Raw genomic sequence first — 19,461 nt, 5'->3', positions numbered from 1 at the left:
CCCTATGACGTCAACACGACGCCGACGCAGCCGTGACGCTCGAACCGGGGGCGGGCGCTCCTTCTGACGTCAACTCGGCGCCGGCGCGGCCGTTACGCTCAGGCCGAGCCGGGACAGGGGCGGCGGCGGCGGCCGGCCGAGCCCGGGGATGGCGATGTTCCGCAGCCTGGTGGGCTCGGCTCAGCAGCGACAGCCGCCGGGCGGGCCCGCGGGCGGCGACAGCGCCCTGGAGGCGCAGTACAGCTGCCCCATCTGCCTGGAAGTCTACCACCGGCCCGTGGCCATCGGCAGCTGCGGCCACACGTGAGTGCGCTGGCCTCCGGGAGGCCGCGGGGTCGGGCGCCGCCGCGGGGAGGTCTAGGCCACCCCAGTGCAGTCCCAGCGCGCGAGGACTTGGGGGGCGAGGGGCTTCACGCGCAGCGCCGTTTCTGCCCTCTGGGCACGTCCATCCGCCTCAGCCCAGCGTCCTGCCCGCCCGCCCCGGGCGCTCGACCCCAATCACCCCGTCGGCAGACAGGGCCGACCTGCAGCTCTGCCCGATCTCGGGTGCCAGGAGCCGCTGACCGCCTCGGCGGGCCTCCCTGGGAACTCAAAGGGCAGCGGGCGCGACATCTGTGCCGGTCGCCTTCCACCTGGTCTCCTGGAGACTGGGGTGGGCAATTGTAAATAAATGCTTTATGGCTTTTGCTGTCAACTATTTTTTGGATCCGCTGTCAGCTTATCGTGACTGCAGAGGAAAGGAGTTCCCTAAAGTTTGGACAAATGCTTGCTTGGAGTCTGGTGCTGTTTTGTTGTGATGGAGAACTTGGGTCACCATGGGGCACTGAGCAGCCAGGCAGGCTGGCCCTCGGTGGACCAGATGCCACACATCAAGCTGCGCCAGGGCCAGTTGTTTCAGGAACACAAACCGGAGGATGTGGCTCTTCTCCCAGCAGAGAGCTGCACTCATGTCTTCTGGGAGCTGCCAACCTGGTTGGGGGGCGGGGGGCGGGCTGAGATCAGAGTGTGTGGTCTCCATTTCTCCAGAAGGCTGAATAACATAGCTCTTGAGTGAAATTAAAAGGGTGGGAGAAGGGGGCAGGAGGGCTTGGCTGCCCGCAGAGCTGCTGAGGAGGTGGGGCCAAGGTGCACCCAGGATAGCAGGAGGCCCCAGAACATTTTGCAAACAAAGGCAGCTGGCCTAGGAGGTTCTTGATGCAAAGAGGAAACTGGAACTGCTAGGTGTGTATGCTGTGTATCCTCAGGCTGCAGGACTGTGTCAGGAGTCGGGAAGCCTTTACACACACACAGTGCAGGCGGCACAGACACCCACCTGCGCACCCTGGGAGAGTGCTGCTGACTAGTCCTGAAGGCACTGTGCCTCACTTTTTCATGCTGTTTGTGACATTTTGGCAGGGGCAGCTTTTGAACAGCACCTCTCTCGTCAACACACACCAGTGGGTGTTGTCACAGTGTGTTCAGCTTCTTCCAGCCGATCATTGAGAGAGCTGCAGAGCTTGTCTTGGGGCCCAATTTTAGAAAGCCTTTCCTGGGCTTAGGATTTCTATCAACACTCGCCCAGCCCTAGACACAAGGCTTTTTTCCCAAATAGTCTTTTTAGAATACAGAACTACACAAACTGCTGTGAAAGCATATTCTTCTATAATACCCTCTCCCCACACTTTTCTTGGCAGAATCAGACCCCTCTTCTCCTATTCCTGAGGCTGGTCCTGCAGCAGCCTCTTCTTCAGCTTCTGCCTTAGAAATATTTTCTTCCTGACTCTACCTGCTGATGTAAACCTACTGGCTGTTTATCTCTGCTGCTTACTTTCCATAAGTTTCTTGTCCGATGTTTTGAAGGCGTGTGTACAAACAAATATGAAAGATTTAAAGACACACCTTTCCTTTTAAAAAGTCTGCTGGTGGTCTGGTTATTTGCCTCACCCCACAGCTACCTGACTAAGCAGTTTCCTTCCACAAAATAGGTTTTCTGGATGTGACAGCAGCCCTGCCTGGGCCTGGATTACTGCTCCAGCACCAGACAAAAGGGGACAGGTCACAGGGAGAGCTTTCCAGCAGGAGCCCAGAGGCAAGGGGGCTCCTTGGTAGAGACTGTGGAAGCACTCCCAGGAAGTCCCCAGAGGAAGCCAGTAATCTGTCACACTCAGGGGATGCCCTGGGCAGTAAGCCGCATCTGGAACCAGAAGCCACCTGGCTGTTTCTAATGCTCTGACGAAGCCTCCCCTAGTGCCAGTGTATTTGGGCCAGAGTTCTGCCTGGGCTGCCTCCAGCCACTGTGCCTCTTCTGTCGCCCTCTCTGGTCAGTGCCATCACACTGTCCCCCACTTAAGTGTCCCCACGTGCAGTCTGTTAATGAACAGAAGTTGTAGAAAAACTAGTACACTCATGCATAAGGAGATCCATAGGGAATGGTGGTAACAGACATTTTCTGAGTGCTCCCTGCTTGCAGAGTCCTGGGAGACAGGTGCTGTTCCTCTTCCTGTGCAAGGAAAAGGAGATCACGGTGACCGAGGGCAGTTCCCAGGTGCGCAGCAAAGCTGAGGCTGGAGCTCAGGCTGCTGGGCCAGGCCAGCCTCTCAGCCCCTCTAACTGAGGCCTCTTCTGCGGCCACAGCCCCCAGCACCCATGGGCCAGTGCCTGCAGAGACCTGGGACTGCTAAGCATATACTAGCCTGGAGCGGGCTTCTCTGCTCAGTTTGCAAGGCCTCTGTCCACCAGCTCAGTGGCCTGAGAGGCTTGGGTCCCAGGCGGCTCCCCTGTGTTGTGCAGGGGGTGACCAGTGGGGGCAGCACTGGAGCGATGGGCCCACGCAGAAGAGGCTTCGGCCAGCTGACAGGCTGCCCCCAACGCCCCAACCAGGTCTCCATGTGCCTGTGAGGGCAGGGGCCACGCTGCACCTCGTTCTGTCCCCGGCTCCTCAGGGAGTAAGACACGAGATGGCAGTGTGGCAGGCGGGGCTCGTCCTGCTTCTGGAACCGCAGCTTCCCTGCCTCCCCTCCCCACCAAGCGCCCCTCTCCTGACCCGAGGCCGGTTTGTCCTGAGCACACCCTCAGCCTGGTGCTCCGTGAGCTTCCTCCAGCTCCTTGAGGCTCAGGGGACACATCCCCTCACTGAAAGCACACACAGGTGGCTGCATGGAAGCCAGCATGCAGGAGAAGGGCCTCTGGATCACCTGGGGTGCCTCTTCCTGAGAAGAGGTGAAAATCTGAGGCGGAAGGATGGGGGCCTGTGCTCAGCCGGGCCGTCTGTGCCCCCAGAAATGCCCGCAGCCCCACCTGCCTGACCCCCGCGGGACAGGGCACACCCCGATGCCCGGCAGGGTTTGTGCAGGCCGCCAAGCTGCCACCTTTCTCGCGGGGCTAAGCCTATGGGCTGTGGACGAGGCTCCAGTCTGCTGAGCAGACACCTCGACACTTCCTACAAGGCCAGACTGAGCTGGTCCTGAGATCAGGCTCTTGGTCCCTCTTGTCCCCCAGCTGAGAGTGTTCGACCTGCGGCGTGTGCTCTTCCGCAGCACAGGGCTGGTTATGAACATGAGCTGCTGTGGCCAAGCACCCTCAGGTGCAGAACACGGCATCTCCAGAGACATGGCTAAGAGCTCAGAGCCAAGAGGAGCCTGGGTGCCTGGGCACAGCCCCTCTGCCACCCTGCCTCTGCTCAGGCCGGGCCAGAGGCCTGCTTTCCTAGGGACAGGGCATGTCCCAAGACTGGTGACGCTCTCTGGCCAGCCTTGGCCTTGCTCCGTCCAGTGAGTGCTGGGCCCTGGGGCCCTGTGGTTTCCTCTCAGCACTGGGGGTTAGTGATTTTACCCCCAGACTTAGTGGGTGGAGGGCCTCCAGGGTCTCCCACGCTGTTCTGGAGCCCCCGAGGTATTGTCATCACCTGTTGCAGTGAGATAGGCAAGGTGGGCCCTGGCCCTCCCACAACCAGTGCTCTTGCTGGGACCAAGTCTGGTGGCTAGCACAGGACAGGGGGTCACGGCTGCAGCTCAGGAGCCCATGATGGGGCAGGGACAGGGCCATTTTTCAGCCAGATGGTGCCCACCCCGCCTGCAGGCCCCGCACAGAAGCACCCGCTGATGTAGGGGCGTGCAGCCCTCAGGCCCGTGTCCCCCCTGCAGGTTCTGTGGGGAGTGCCTCCAGCCCTGCCTGCAGGTGCCGTCCCCGCTGTGCCCACTGTGCCGCCTGCCCTTCGACCCTAAGAAGGTGGACAAGGCTGCCCACGTGGAGAAGCAGCTCGCATCCTACAAGGCGCCCTGCCGAGGCTGCAGTAAGAAGGTACTGGCTAGGGTCCTAGCAGGTGTGCAGGGGAACCGGGCGCAGGCCACCCCCCAGTCCTGTTGAGCAACCTGCTGCTCCACTCACTTCCCGAATGTGGCCTGGGCTCTAGGCTGTGGCTGATGCGGGGATGGGGGCTGAGCTGAGCCCACCCTAGACACAGCCTAACACACCAGTGACCCTCGGACTGCAGGCGGTGACTGAGGCAGGCCCAGGCCCACCAGTCCCTGCAGCACCCGAGCTCCCCAGCCTGCCCCACACTGCTTTTCCTGCAGGCAGGCGCACCACCTCGCAAGGGACCCAGCCTGGGAGCAGAACGTGAAGTGAGGTTTTCAGATTCCACAATTGCTCAGGTTAACTCTCCTGAGTTACCACAGTAGGAAGCGGCCCTGGTTGCTCTGTCCTCCGGGTCAAATATCTGAATGTCCAGGGGCCTCCTTCAGGCTCTCATGCCCCTCCCTCCCAGCCTAAGAGCAGCGTGAGGCACCCCCGCCCTTGTTCTGTGTTGTGGTTCTTTCCACACAAGTGGGATCAGAGGGGCAGGCCTCATGCAGTGTCCCCAGCCCTGGGCAAAGGGGGGCCAGGCTGGTGTCAGGAGGCCCTCCCCTGTACCTCTGGCTCCTGGTGGGCACTCCTAGAGGCCCCTGCCCTGGAGAGCGAGCACTCCCCTGCCCTGCCCTGTTCTGAGCCAGTTCCGCCTCTGGCCAGAGTGGGCAACCTGGTAACCGAGAAGGTTGTGTCACGTTTGCTTTCCTACTTCTTGATAAGGAGTTTTCAGCACATCTGACTGCCTAGAATTTTGTCTGCTGGCTCCCGTTATGAGGGGTAACTTTTCACAAATAAACACCCTCCCATGGGATCCCTGGTGGTCCAGTGGCTAAGACTCCACGCTCCCAATGCAGGGGGCCCACCTTCGGCCCCTGGTCAGGACACTAGATCCTACAAGGCCCAGCTAGAGATCCCAGTGGGGCAACTAAGACCCAGAGCAGCCAAATCAATCAATCAATTAAACAAACAACCCTCCCATGTCCCCCAGCTCCCCAGGGGCCCCGTCAGGGCTGCTCCCTGAAGGCCCCCTGCATGACCACAGCGTGAGCTGTGAGCGCCTGCTTCTGGGTGCAGCTCCGCAGCCCTGGGTGCATCGGCCTCCTTCAGCCGGGGTGCTGGCCAGGGTGTCAGGAACCAGGGGCCCAGCCCCCACCCCCTGACCCTGCCCTTTCTCTTCCCAGGTGACACTGGCCAAGATGAGAGTGCACGTGTCCTCCTGTGTGAAGGTCCAGGAGCAGATGGCCAACTGTCCCAAGTTCGTCCCCGTGGTGCCCACGTCCCAGCCCATCCCCAGGTAGGCCCCGCACAGGTCATCCTCTGTGGGCACTTTCTGGCCTATGTCACAGGGTGGGCAGTGTGGCTCCGCCCTGAGGAGGTGGGAGGGCTGCTGGGCCCCCTGCGGAGGGCCTCAACCCCTGCAGGAGGGGACCCAGGAGGGCCTGGCCCAGCCCACCTGTCACCCCCCAGTGGGGAGCGCAGTCCTTAGGCTGGGGCCGGACAGATACCACTCTGGGCGCGCAGCCTCGTCGAGGAAGGAGAGACTGGGAGTTACTAGATGGGAGCTCCTGGTGGAACGTGCAAAGGAGGGCAGGGGCTCCACCACAGCAGGGCCCACGGTGTGGGGGAGGGCAAGCCGGCTGGGCCGTAGGAAGGGGGGCAGCGCCACTCACCCCCCGCCCCGGCCCAGCGCCGTCCCCAACAGGTCCACCTTTGCTTGCCCTTACTGTGGCGCCCGCAATCTGGACCAGCAGGAGCTGGTGAAGCACTGCGTGGACAACCACCGCAGCGACCCCAACCGCGTGGTAAGCCCGCCCGCCCCTGGGACCCTGCTCCCCACACACACGGCCCCATGGACTCACCCCCCGCCTCCTGGCTCTGTCCCAGGTGTGTCCCATCTGCTCGGCCATGCCCTGGGGTGACCCCAGCTACAAGAGCGCCAACTTCCTGCAACACCTGCTCCACAGGCACAAGTTCTCCTACGACACCTTCGTGGTGGGTGACCCGCCTTCCCCCTGCCCTGCAGTGCTGGTGGTGGGCGGGTCTGCAGGGCCACTAGAGGCAGAGGTCTGGGGGCTCTGGGCTGTGCAGAGTGGGCCCCTCACCCACAGGCCAACCAGCTCTCCTCACTCGGGGCTCCTCTGGGGGAGGTGCCATCGTAGGGGCACCATCTCCCTGGTTTTGCACTGAGGCCTGGGGACACAGACCCTCCTTGGAGACAGGCCCCTCCGAAGCCCACTGGGCAAGAGCCACATCCCACCTGCAGACACTCCCCTCTTGTGCGCCCCCAGGCCTACTCTTCCCGTCCCCTGCCAGCCTCCAGGCACCCGGCCTCATAGGGTCCTGCCTCTGCTCCGCCCACACTTGGTCCTTGAATCTGGGGGGAAAGGACAGCTCTTGTTACTTGCATCCACCGTGCACAGTCTGTCCAGCCCTCCATCACTGGGCGCAGTGTTCTCAAGGCAGTTGCTGTGTGGACTTCAGGGCAGCCAGACCATCCCCAACTGGTTGCCATGAGGTGCCCGGGACCCATGACCGTGAGGGCTGAATGGCGGCAGGGCGGGGGGACTGGACGCCGGTCTGTCTGAGGTGACCGGGCGGGGCTGGCCCTGAGAGACCACGGCGTCCCGCCCAGCTCCGCCCCTGTCTTCCAGGACTACAGCATCGACGAAGAGGCCGCCTTCCAGGCCGCCCTGGCCCTGTCTCTCTCTGAGAACTGACGGTGCCACCACTGGCTGAGCCTCCCCACCTCCAAGGACAGAGCCCGCCGGCTCCTGCGCCCAGACCCGCCTGGGAAGGCGCCCCGAGGGCCGGGCAGAACCACATCGCTGCCAGAGGAGAGGCCGCGTCCCCACCGCCTGCGCTCCTGCTGAGCGCCACTGGCTCCTCGGTGCTCGGGCTGAGCAGGTGGCCTCGCGGGGCAGCCACTGGGGCAGAGTGCGGCCCCTGTCCGTGTCTCAAAGCCATGCTGTCCTCCCTGCCGAGAGGACCCTTCAGGCCCCTCCACGTCCGCAGGCCCTGCCACCCAGCAGGGATGCACAGGGGCCTGGCCCAGCACCTGGCAACGCTTCCCCCTTGCGCGCTCGGTACTGGCTTTTGTGATACCTAGAGGTTCCGCACTTTTCTATATTATCCGGTGTGATGACCTTTTCACGTTTTCTAGAGCAAAGACAGAGCAGTTACCCTTCATATTGCAATATCTGTGTTTGACTAGGAACAATAGTATTTTTATGGAACATTTACAAAATTATATTTTTTAAAAAAAACAAAAACAGTTGTGGGATAGGTGGGGGAAGGAGAGAGACAGGACAATGGCTGTGCGTGGGGACCAAGGTGACCACATCCCCAGGTCACTTCGCTGTTCCCCAGGGTCCCAGTCTTCTGGCTGGTGATAACAGCCAGAAGAAATCCCAGTGCCTGGCCACTTGCGGAGGCAGCCGGGTCTGCTCCTGGCCTCCCACCCGGTCCCGGCCTCAGCCCCGCTGTCACTGTTCTGAAGCTGACCACCTCCTGCCCCAGGCAGGGCCACCCACAATGGTGGCAGGACGCGGGGGCCGGGGCAGTGGCTGGTCAGGCCAGAAAACGCTCACTAGCACCTTCGTTTGGTTTCTGGCATAAATTATTGCTGTCTTTAAAAAAAAAAAATTTAAATAAAACGTTTCAAAGCATCTCAAGCGGCCTGACCAGTGCATTTCCTTCAGCAAATATTAACAGCAGAGGGCTGGAGTGGGGTCAGGAGACCGTCCTCTGCTGCAGGCCTGTGGGCACATGTCCGTCCCCAAGGAGTTCCACCTCAGAGGCTCCCACGGCCTCCCCAGGCAGCCTGCCAGGCTGTGCCCTCAGCATGTGCCCTCACTCCCCAGCCCAGGAGCTGGCCCTCCTCTCAGACATCCATCCAGGGACGGTGGTCTCAGGCCAATGTCAGTGCCAGGACCCCCTGCTGTTTCCAAGTCACCACAGGCCTTTAAAACATAACAAGCACCCCGTGTGGTCAGGGTCCTGGTGCCCTGCCGAGCTGTCCCTGCCTGCCTCCCCTGCCTGTGCCCTGGACCCTGCCCCTCAGGAGAAGGTGAGGCTCCCGCAGACTGTGGTAGGGCTGACAAGCAGAGGCCTCCACGAAAGGACCGTCCTGCCTGGGGCACAGTTAGCCGCTATAGAAAGCCTTCCTCAGAAGCCACCAGCACCCCACCCCCACTGAGCACCCTCTGACCCCACTGGCCACGGATGCCACCTGCCAGCCTGTCCTTCTTGCTGCCTTCCGGAAGAGGCCGTGACGTGGTCCCAGGGGCCACCCAGGCCCAGCCTCAGCTTCCCCAGGGCTGGCGGGAAAGGAAGCGTGTGGCCAAAGTCCCCCTCCTGCAGGAGGCCGAGGGGCTGGGATTCAGCCCCCTGTGTGCAGGTACAGGATCCTCGGGGTGGCCCTGGCCAGTCCCCTAGGGCATGGAGCCAGCGGGGGCAGCGCAGGGACCACCCAGCTCCAGAGGCCAGGTGCAGACGCTGCCCCGCATCCTCCCCCCACCAGCCCAGTGCCTTACTCCGCCTTGACCCTCCCCTGCCCCCGGCAATCAGCAGTGCTGACCCCTCTGGGGCTGGCCACCCTGCCCCCGTCCAGGACCTGTCGCTTCCACCCCACCCCACCCGCCCCCCCCCCCGGAGCTGCCAGCACATCGTGTTCGGGACACATGTGGTTCTGGGGTCACTGGGCCCATGTCCCAGCCCCAGTTCAGCTGGCAGCAGCTACGTTCTCCCCTCCTGGACACAGCCAGCCTGGTCAGCCACCCACAGGCCGCCTGGGGAGGACGGAGCTGCTTTCACGTGCCCGTTACGACCCTTGGTGCCCACAGAGTCCCAGGGGCAGCCTTGGGGCAGCCTCAGCAGGTCGTGACGTCACAGTGCCCTCGAGGAAGCGACGCCCAGGTGTCTGTCCCCAGGTCTCGCCCTGTAGAGGTCTCAGCACCCACCATGTCAGCACACGACCAAGGGCTCCCAGCCACAGCAGGCTGGCAGTCCCCGGGGGTGATGCCCAGGCTGCAGCGCCTCCTTCTGGACTCTCTCCGACATACCCGAGCACCGCACGGCTGCCACGAAACGTACTCCCTGGAAGGAGCTTTGAACTGCCTCACCACAAGACGGCGGGGACTGACAGGCCCAAAGACACCTCCACACAGTGGGCCTGAGAACACATCCCCAGCAGCGTGTGATCGACACCTGCCGGCAGCGAGCTTCCGTGCCCAGAACCCGTGATGAGCCCTGTTCTCTGGCCCAGCCAGCTGCCAGAGCCAGGACCCCGGAGGAGCTGCCCTCGCGATCACAGAGAAGAGAGCCATGCCCCGTGGCCCTCCAGCCTCTCCCACAAGCCGCCAGGAACGAGGGCCCAGATGGGGAAGGGGCTCTGAGAGAGTGCTGTGGAGCCCAGAGTTTGGAATTCGGCTGTGCACCAGCAGACACTCCCCTGCAAACCCCGGCCCACCTGTGGAAGCCCGACTGCAGTGACACCCGGAACAGCTCCTGCAGCGTTCCTCGTGTGCACGCCAGAGTGCAGGCCTGCACACACCTGAGTACTGACACATGCACATGTGTGTCCCTCCTCAGCCCCACATCGCCTGTGAGGCTCAGCACCTGCAGACGCACCTACTGCGGGTCACAGCTGTGTGTGGCCAGGTCCCCTCCCAGAAACCCCACGTCACACAGCGTGTGGGCCCCTCCCCCCACTCAGGAACCAGTATCACCTCTAACAGCCTGCAGCTGTCCGCAGCTGTGAGCCCCTTCTGGGGGTGGCCACACACACACTGGCCACCAGCCTGAGCCACAGCCCTGGGTCCGTGACTTTGGACAGCCACGAGGATGCTCCAAGGCAGGCTATCACAGTCAAGCCCTTATGACAAATACGCCACACACCAGCACAGGGGCCACGCCACCAGGGCAAGTGCCCTGAGTGCTGGGACAGCCGAGCCCCAGCTGCAAGGCCAGGTTCTGAGTGTCATTCTGAGCCCCAGAGCCAGGCCCACCGCGGGGCCAGGTACCTTCATCCAGGTGTCTACACTCGAGAGATCCCCAGGGAAGGGCATGCCTGGACCACACCTGACACTTTTCCATGTAATCTGACAGGTACTGCTGAGCCCCGACCACAGACCCAACCTCACCCAGGTGCTGTGGGGGAGGGCGAGAGCGTCCCACCTCTTCAGCCCTTGGGCTGCATCTAACATGGAGGGGCTTTACACATTGGGCCAGGAAGCCCAGTTAGTAGAAAATCCAGGCTCAACGGAATACAGATGCACAAGCCCAGAGTCACATTGTAAAGCACAGAAAAGAACAAAACATACCTGTAAAAGAAAGAAAACACCAATGTAGAAGGAATTGTAACAATCTTACCTGGGCTCTGCTGGCTCAGTGTCTGATAGAGGCAAGCGGGCAGGTGGCCACAAGCAGACATCTCCAAGTGTCAAGGGCAGACCCTGGGGTCCCTGCAGGTCCTGCTCTGATGGGGAGTGCCATTCCAGGAGGCTGGGGGGAGTGGGCTTCCGACAGCGCAGCATGAGGCCTAGCTGCAAGGCAAGGTGGCCATACTGAAGACAGAGGACACAGACCAAGGTGAGGGGGTACTGCCACCGACCTCCCAGGGCTGCACAGGGGCAAACAGGGCCGGCACTCGGGTTTTCCTCTGAGTCCTACTCCAGGCTGGCCCGGACACAACCCTGTGAGTCACAGCGAACAGGGAGTCTGTGTGACCACAGGAGGGCAGTTCTGAGCAATAGGCAGGGACCTCAAACTTCCCTTTGGGTCACTGCTCATGGCAGCCCTCGGAAAGGAGCACCCCCACCCCAGAGGTGCTCTAGGGTCCTCGAAATCCCTGGGGCATTTCTTGGATGAGATTGGTCGGTTCTCCATGGGAGTGCGCGAGTCCCTCTAGGGACTAAAGTCAACCTGGGGCAGCCACACAGTGGTTTACTGGGCAAGGAAAGACGGTGTGGGTCCAGGGCTGGTCCGGGTATCTGCAAGTGTTATCTACGTCTGGGAAGACAAAAAGGAAGGGAAAGTACACACGGAAAGCTTGAGGCCATGGGAGAAACACACAAGCAGAAGGCAGCCACATGTTCTCTGAAATGCATGCGAGTGGCAACCCGGTGGTAAGCCAGGTGATGGGAGAGACAGACATCTTCCATCTGTGCCCCACCTGTCTGTTTTTCCATGAGCCCTAACCAAGCAACAGACACCCTGAATGAGGCCGGAAGTGCCGACCCCGGTCCCAGTCCCACTGCCACCTAACTCAGCATGTTTTCTTTTCCGCAAAACTGAAGGCATACACGACCTGGTGTGACTCAGGCCTCCCTCCCCATGTCTCTCTGAGGCTCCTCTGTGGACTCCTCACCAACTCCACTCACCCCCAGGCTCCTGGCTGGCAAAGCACCAGGCTGCAGGTGGTGCCTGCACCTTTCAAGGCAGGTCTGCTGCACAGACAGGGAAGTGCCTGGCGGTTCTCAGGGGCCTGGCAGTGTGTTCCTCCACCCCCGCCAGAGACGGACCCCTGAATTCATCAAATGTCCACATCAGAAGGTACCAGACATGCAGGCATGGCCGGCTGTCGGTGGCACTGAAAACTCCAAAAGACACAGAAGGTGAGGCTGCCTGGACCACACAGTCTGGGCTGCAACAGTGGGTGCCCTCTCACCCCACTTCCCACAGCTGCCTGTCTGAGCCCTCGGAATTCCAGAATGCCAGGCAGTGTCCTTCCTCCCACCAAATGAGCTTTCTTGAGCCAACTGCTAAAGTACTGTCTCTTCTGGGCCCCCTCCCATTGGGAGAGGGACAGTCTCCCCGAGGTCGGTCGAGCCCCTGGTCACCACTCTAGTGGGTCAGCAGGGTCAGCTCTGGAGTTCGGGGCTGGCGCTCATCAAACCTACCTTTGCGGGTTTACGCAGGAGGCGGGGCGGGTTTATAACTGGCTGGAGCAGGTTCTCCGAAGCTGGACTCGGCTCACGCTCCCACCACAGGGTGGACTGAGCCCAGCTCGGCTTCCGCCCAGCCCTGACCTCCGCCCTTCAGTCCACGGCGAGTGGGCGCGCCAGGTCTCGGGGTCGGCGTGACTCACGGCGCGCGCCAGGGAAGTCCCGTGGGCTGGACACGCAGCCACGCGCTCCCTCCCCCGCGGCCCGCGCACCTGTCCTGGGCGTGGCCCGCGGCCCCGCCCCGCGGCCCCGCCCCGCCCCGGCCGCGCCGCGCGCTGGTTGGCCGAGGCGGCGCGCTATGCTAATAACCTGACCCTCCAGGCACCTGCGGGCCGCGCAGCCCGCGGGCGCCGGCGGACGCTCAGCGGCACCCGCGCGAGGGCACCATGCCGCGCTCCTTCCTCGTGAAGACGCACTCCAGCCACAGGGTCCCCAACTACGGGCAGCTGGAGACGCAGAGAGGTAGGGGCTGCGCGCTTCCCTGCCCCGCCCAGGGCTCGACTCCCGAGGGGCAAGAGGGGAGACGCCTCCCCCCCACCCCCACCCCCACCCCCGGGAGCCGGGACACCTGCCTCAGGTGGGAGGAGGGACCACGGGGATGAAGGTAGGAAGGTGTCCCGCGGGAGCCTTATGCACTTTAGGAACCTCGGCCTCGCGTCAGGCAGAGTGGGTGAGGATTCTCTGTCCACTTAGATAAGTTTCCAGGCCCCTAGTCACTCTGAGGCTCTTCGCTATTGCCTGGCATGTTCATCCTAGCAAAGCGGACCCCAGGGCCATCTTCCTGGGGCAGGATATTTGAGAAAGCCCCACAGATATTGCGAAGAGAGACGACGAGGCTGCTCTCCAAGGGCCCCCAGAGCATCCTGGCTTGGGTGGTGAGCAGAGAGGGCGGGAAGAATGACCCAGGGGCCCGTGGTGCCAAGGCCCAGCTCGCCCAGTAGTCTGCTGGGCCCTCTCCAATGCCTCCTCACCCCTCCTGGAGGTCTCCTTCCTTCCCACCTCCCCTCACCCTAGAGAAGGTTGCCCAAGATAGGGTGGACTAAGGGAGGACAGTCCTCACCCAGGTGGGGAAACGGGCATCCAGCAACCAGGCCTGGGCACTCATCCCCACTGCCTTTACGGTCAGGACACGTGGAGGTCCCAGGGCAAAGGCCTCTCCAGAGTGGTCAGAGATGCTCCCAGCTCCACAGCTTCTTGGGGTGAAGACCCTCTGGGGTACTGCTGTCCCAGAGTGGGGAGGAGGGACATTGTGGAGACTAGAGCACATAGTCAGTGCCCACTCAGGACTGGCAGCAGGGAGAGAGAGTCCAGGCTGGAGGTGGGGGGCGGGTGCTGCCACCAGTGGGCAGCGTTTAGAACTGGGATCCTCAACTTCACATTTAGAAATCCTGTTGAGTCACCACCAGCAACTTTATAAAATAAAAAAGAACTGAAACCATCAGAGTGCAATGCAGACAGTAAAGGAAACTTTTCTTTTGGATATACATGTATGACAGAACACATAATTCACATGGGTCATGGCTTTAAAGGCTGAAAAACCATTGTCTAGAGTCCAGTGTCACAGGCACCCCACTTTACATCAGTGCAGACCCCGCAGCCACCCAAGGCCCAGTGACTGACGGTCAGGGAGCAGCCTCAGAGCCACCAGTGCTCTGCTCCCCACCCCCTCCCTCGTCCTTGTAGCACCAGCTTCCTGAAGCCAAGTGGCTGTGGTGATCCTCTTTCTGTCAGGCAGTTACCCTAGCATAGACCTGAGATGCTGGATTTGGGGTCCCCCATTCTTTACTTTTCAATAAGTGCCCTTTTAGGCCTCCCCAGGGAACCCCTGAAGCCAGAAGGGAACTTAAGTCTCTTCTCCCAGGAATCTGAGCTACAGGATGAATAAAACAATCTAGCTAACCCAGGACATATGGGGAAACATTTAAAGTATTAACAGAGGGACTCCTCTGCAGTCCAGTGGCTAAGACTCTGTGCTCCCAATGCATGGGGCCTGGGTTCAATCCCTGGTCAGGGAACTAAGACCGCATGTGCCACAACTAAGACCCAGCACAACCAAAGTAATTAATTAACTAAAAAGAAAAGTATTAACAGGAGCATGCAGTCACAAGCACCCAGCAGATGGCTGCCTCTCCCCTGCCCTCCCACTGGGGTCAACACTGGCCCCCAGATAGGGTTTGGCTCCATGGTGGCACCTGGGGCCTGGGTAGTGGCTGAGCCTCAGAGACTTAAGGTGACTCTCTTCCTATACAAGGGCCCTTAGACTCTCTGGGCACCCCAGTGCTGTCTCCAGAAATTCCTTGGACTTCACCTCTTAGCTGGTCACTGTCCAGCCTCCATTTCTGGAAGGACAGGAAACTGGTGTGTTGATGTTATCACTGGGAAGACTGCAGTGGAAAACCGGTGAAGTCAGGAGAGAGTGGAGGGTGGGAAATTTCCTTCACTTTTCCATTTCTCTGCATCCTCATCAACATGTCTAATGGTCTATTTTTAATTCTAGCCATCCTAGTGGGTATGATGTGGCACCTCACTGTGGCTTTAACCTGCATCTCCCTGCAGGCTAAGGACATTGAGCATCTTTTCTGGCACTTATTGACCATGTGTATGTCTTCCTTGGAGAAGTGTCTATTCAGATTCTTTACCTATTTAAAAAATGGATTATTTGTTGTTTCATTGTTGAGGGCAAGGTTTCCCTATATGGTCCCGACTCTAATTCCTCATCAGATATCGGATTTGCAAATATTTTCCCCATTTTATGGTCTGTCTTTCTCAACCCAGAGCAATAGCGTGGACATAGAAATGGGGCCAAAGATTTATTTCAACACATGAAATAAGAAATAGATTGAGAGCTGTTTGGAGATTTGATCTTTGGGGATGTGTAGAATTGAACTCTTACTTTCCTAACTTGTTTACTCTGGGGGCTTTTGCCCCCTGGGTCAAGCATGAGGCATGCTGGCCCACAGCCTGAGGGCAGGCCGACCCAGGAGGCAGCGGACACCAGCTGGAACAACCTGTTTTGACCCAGGAGTGTCTGCAGGAGGCTGTGTGCACCTGTGTTGCGATGGGCAAGGGGGGATCGGGGGTGACTGGAGGCTAATTAGCTATTTTACACACATCGGCCTGCTGCCAAGTGCTGTGAATTAATGCTGCGTGGGAGCCCACAGGACGGAGCTCCGAGCTGACCCTGAGCTGGGGTAGGGGCTCAGAGACAGGGCCTTTCTTGCCCAGGGTGTCAGAGGGCCTCCCTTGGCCCCTGAGGGATGTTCTGGGACCCTGTGAGATGTTTCTCTGTCCATGTTTTTAAAGAGGAACTGAGATTCCTGCTCTGGCCCAGTGGCCCACACTTCTGTCTGGTGAGGACCTCCTTTGCGCAGGGCTGCCAATGGCCTGGTTGTGGGATTGGGCCAGGAAGGCGGGTTGGAGAACTTGCAGCGCTGGGACGCAGACTTCACCGTGCACTGTCTCCTCGCCCTGCTTCTAGATGCCAGTGGTGCCTGTTCGGCCTGCGGGGGGCTGGTGGTGCCCTTCGTGCTCCCAGACAAGGCAGCCCCGCCCACATCTGGCGACCCTCCCCGGCCCTGGGACTTCACCTCTGTCGTCGCCCACGTCTCCCTGCCCCTCCCCACGTTCCTGTGTAATGAGGAAGCTGGCAGGGCCTCAGGGCCAGGCCCCCTGGAAGTCAGCCTGGAGGACCATCGGGCTGGCCGGGCCCCCAGCGCACCTCTCAGAGACAGCGTGAACCACCTCAACCTGCCCCCACTGCTGGCTCTGCCCACGCGCTGGCCCTCGATCCTGAACGCAGACGGGGCCCAGGTTCCGGGCTGCTGCCTGCCGGGGGCCGAGCGGGCCCCCCACACCCCGGGGGGCTTCCCTTGCCATAAGTCCTTCCATGCACCGGCCGCCCTGGCCGGGCATCAGCAGCTGCACTGCCACCTGCAGGCCCAGCGCTGCTTCACCTGCAAGTTCTGCGACAAGGAGTACGGCAGCCTGGGCGCCCTCAAGATGCACATCCGCACGCACACGCTGCCCTGCCTCTGCGCCGTCTGCGGCAAGGCCTTCTCCAGGCCCTGGCTGCTCCAGGGCCACCTCCGGACCCACACAGGTAGACGTGGGCCCCCGAGGGGCCAGCTGGGGGCGGGGTGAGGCCTGGCTCTCAAAGCGGGAGGTGTGGGGGAGAGGGCTGGTTTCATAAGCAAGAGGATGGATGCACACACAGTGCTTCTACTTCCCCGTGTCCTGAGGCTGCGGCTCAAAGGCCCACACCCCCAGACTCACAGGTACCCGGGTTTAGGACACAGAGGCATCCTTTTGAGGACATTCCTGTCTCCAGAAACAACTCATACACCTGGTGGGATGCACAGGGCGTCCGCGGGGCCTGACTTCTCATATTCTGTGGCCTTTCCACATTCTGGAGGAGCAGGAAAGGAGAGGAGCCAGAAAGGCCTGGCGTGGGCAGGAGGACCCCAGGGGGTCACACAGTCTGTCTGAGGGACAGAGACGGGGGGCTGGGAGTTACTCTGGAGCAAACCCACCACTGGGTGAGAGGGTGGCCGCAGAGCACACGTGCTGCAGAAGAGGGGCGGGCGGGAGGGGGTGTGGGGCCGGGAGCCGCGTCTCCACTCTCTGGATTACAAACTAAACAGCCCAGAAAGAGTGCGCGGGCCCGGCCCGGCCCGGCCCGGCCCTGGGGAACTCTTCCTCTCGAGTCCAGGGCTTCGTGAAGCACTCGGTCAAAGAGAGACAGGCACAGAGAGGCAGCTGCAGGCCTCACCACACACTGTCCTAACTGGGCCTCCCTCACCCTCGGTCACAGCCCTGTGAGTCACACTGAGTGAGGGACGGGAAGGAGGGCTTCGTAGGAGCCTTTTCCCAGGCTGAAAATCCATCTGGTTTTCCCTGACCACTCACTGAGGATGTCCCCCTCCGGGCGCCCCGTCACACCGTCAAGGGTCAGCGCCCTGGTCTGGGAACACGAAGGCCGGGCAGCGGGAATGTGATGCTCTGGGCCCCGCAGGACTCTCCACACAGACAGAGCTGAACAGAGGACTCTCACTGACCTTCCTTTTACACCTGTTGGGTCGGCCTAACAGAAGGTCCCAGCAGAGGGACTCTGTCCAAATCCCTGGTTGCCCTGACTGGAGGTGGCCTGGAGGACACGGGCACGCTCCAGGTCCTGCATGCCCCCCCGTGCACGGCCACCTTCATGGTTTGGGAGGGAGGTGGGGGGCGGGTACAGCTGCCAGAAGGCTCGCATCACCTCTCCCGTCCAGGGTTGGTGGCAGGGGTCCCGGGGAGCTCCAGCAGAAGAGCCATCTCGCCAAGGTCTGTGTTTTAGCTGCTGAGGTCTTGCCCAGGTTACCGGGCACGTGACCCCTCGGCCGAGGGCAGGAGTGGAGAGGACTCCCACCAGTTATCTGGAGGGAGGGGGCGATGGGGAGGAAGGCATTGGAGTCCCTGTGGGGGTGCTGAGCTCTGGGTGGGGCACAGCTTATTCACTTACGAGGCAGGGGCTGCCCTCCTCAGTGTTCTGGCTGCTGCAAGCAGGGTCACTCACCAGTGTCCCCTCTGCTCCCCTAGGTGAGAAGCCCTACACCTGCCCTCACTGCAGCAGGGCCTTCGCCGACCGCTCCAACCTGCGGGCCCACCTGCAGACACACTCAGACACCAAGAAGTATCGGTGTAAGCGCTGCGCCAAGACCTTCTCCCGCATGGCGCTCCTGGCACGGCACGAGGAAGCTGGCTGCTGTGCGCCCTGAGAGGGGAGGGGCATCCTCGAGGAGTCCGGCGCCCTCCCCTGCCCAGGTGAGGGGCTTCTCTCCAGGGAAGACACTCATACGGACGAGAACCTCTGAGCTGAGCCGGCACAGATGACCCCCGAGCAAGGCTGACGATGCTGGGGCTGCCCTGGGTGCCCTCCGCTCCTGACTGACAGGTTGACCTGGGCCTAGCACATCCCTGTGGGCCACCCGTGGGCAGAGCTACCTCGAGGCTCACCTCCACCTGCCTGGGGGTGGGCCAAGCTGTCTCATGTCACATGTGCACAGGCTCACACTCACGACCCGCATCCCCCTGCCTCCTCCTCACTAGGCTGTCCTGAGGAGGGAGCAGCAGGAGACCCCGAGGTGGGTGGATTCGGGGTGATAAAGAGCCCACACTCCTGATTCGCTGGCCTCTGAGGCTCACCCAGTCCCCCGAGTCCGCGGAGGAGGCTAAGCTCTGACAGGCTGCTGCAGCTGCAGGGTGCCTGGATGATCCGGGCTTCTGGCCAGGGTACGGGAAACCGAGGGGCAAGGGCCTTGAGCTATGTGGTGCTTCCAGGGCAGCAGCCCCAGGTGAGCAGGGTGCCTTCCCTTGGAAGGACGCAGGGACAGTTCAGTGCAGACGAGGGATGGGGTGAGGGTGTGAGAGGGCAGCCGAGGCCGCCTGTCTGCGGTGGGCATTTATCTCCTCAAAGTCTAACTCAGAGCACAGTCCATCCTGTGCCTGCAGCATCTCTACTGACCACCACGGACGCAGTTTTACTGCAGCCCCCTGCCCATGGCCCGAGCCCGTCACTCAGCGTCCAGACTGCCTCCTGCATGTGCCCTCCTGAGGCTGCAGCACCCTCAAACCAGCGAACAGCTGATCTTTGATCCCACCCAGACACACAGCTTCCCAAACTGACTCAGACACTGAGACCCCATCTCCTTGTCATGGGTGGCCTTCCCTCACCCCCAGACCCCAGGCGGTCACCTGCTGGGTTGGCCCGGCCTCTTGGCAGCTTGTCTGAGTCATCTGTGCCAGACCCTGGAGAGTGGCGTTCAGGAACCAGGAAGGAAGCCTGAGTCTGGCGGAGATGGGTTGAGTCCTTGACACCAGGAGGGGACGCCTGTTCCTCTCTGCAGGAGGGCTGGTCCCGGCCAAGGGACAGAGTTAGGCACCTCGGTCCCGCTCCCAGAGTGAAATCACACGGCAAGTGTCAGAGGCCCCCGCTCTCAGCCTTGAGCCACTGGACCTGCTGACCTGCTTCCCATGTCCTGTGTGACAGGACCACACCGCCCCTGGCTCTGCACACACAGACCCCAAGGACACGTCAGGGGGCAGACAGGCCCCAGGTGGCTGGTTTGATGATGGCCATCAGAAGGTACCTGGGGACATGCCAGAGGAAACTGGACCTTGGGCTTCTTTGGACCAAGGGTGACCCTGATGAAACTAA

General features: G+C 61.3%; 2 protein-coding genes and 1 long non-coding RNA gene across 4 annotated transcripts; 2 read left to right on the top strand and 1 right to left on the bottom strand.

Moving 5' to 3' along the window:
- The first annotated feature begins 88 nt into the window (after positions 1–88).
- On the top strand, positions 89–7,991 carry RNF166 (ring finger protein 166). 2 transcript variants are annotated; one of them, XM_061138359.1, is made up of 6 exons: positions 89–303; positions 4,122–4,278; positions 5,508–5,620; positions 6,029–6,128; positions 6,211–6,318; positions 6,978–7,991. In XM_061138359.1, the coding sequence occupies exons 1-6, from the start codon at positions 149–151 to the stop codon at positions 7,041–7,043; spliced, it is 699 nt and encodes a 232-aa protein (XP_060994342.1). In that variant the 5' UTR covers positions 89–148; the 3' UTR covers positions 7,044–7,991. The 2 variants fall into 2 exon arrangements, with proteins under 2 accessions (XP_060994342.1, XP_060994341.1); XM_061138358.1 differs by having other exon boundaries at positions 93–303; positions 6,014–6,128.
- A 2,710-nt stretch (positions 7,992–10,701) lies between these two features.
- Positions 10,702–12,463, bottom strand: LOC133050152 (uncharacterized). The gene is made up of 3 exons (XR_009691541.1): positions 12,225–12,463; positions 11,248–11,334; positions 10,702–10,868 (listed from the first exon to the last, which is right to left on the bottom strand). It is a non-coding gene; the product is annotated as an uncharacterized LOC133050152 (long non-coding RNA).
- A 192-nt stretch (positions 12,464–12,655) lies between these two features.
- Positions 12,656–18,022, top strand: SNAI3 (snail family transcriptional repressor 3). The gene is made up of 3 exons (XM_061134279.1): positions 12,656–12,731; positions 15,748–16,368; positions 17,844–18,022. The coding sequence occupies exons 1-3, from the start codon at positions 12,656–12,658 to the stop codon at positions 18,020–18,022; spliced, it is 876 nt and encodes a 291-aa protein (XP_060990262.1).
- Positions 18,023–19,461: the final 1,439 nt, after the last annotated feature.

The sequence above is a fragment of the Dama dama genome, chromosome 4, assembly GCF_033118175.1.
Source record: "Dama dama isolate Ldn47 chromosome 4, ASM3311817v1, whole genome shotgun sequence".
In the NCBI taxonomy this organism is placed as follows: domain Eukaryota; kingdom Metazoa; phylum Chordata; class Mammalia; order Artiodactyla; family Cervidae; genus Dama; species Dama dama.
This window is presented reverse-complemented; position numbering and strand designations above follow the sequence as displayed.

Coding starts and splice junctions, on each gene's coding strand:
- SNAI3 (XM_061134279.1), top strand. CDS start 12,656: ATGCCGCGCTCCTTCCTCGTGAAGACGCACTCCAGCCACAGGGTCCCC. Junction 12,732..15,747: donor GCAGCTGGAGACGCAGAGAG/GTAGGGGCTGCG, acceptor CCCTGCTTCTAG/ATGCCAGTGGTGCCTGTTCG. Junction 16,369..17,843: donor CCACCTCCGGACCCACACAG/GTAGACGTGGGC, acceptor CTGCTCCCCTAG/GTGAGAAGCCCTACACCTGC.
- RNF166 (XM_061138358.1), top strand. CDS start 149: ATGGCGATGTTCCGCAGCCTGGTGGGCTCGGCTCAGCAGCGACAGCCG. Junction 5,621..6,013: donor ACGTCCCAGCCCATCCCCAG/GTAGGCCCCGCA, acceptor GCCCCGGCCCAG/CGCCGTCCCCAACAGGTCCA. Junction 6,129..6,210: donor GCAGCGACCCCAACCGCGTG/GTAAGCCCGCCC, acceptor GCTCTGTCCCAG/GTGTGTCCCATCTGCTCGGC.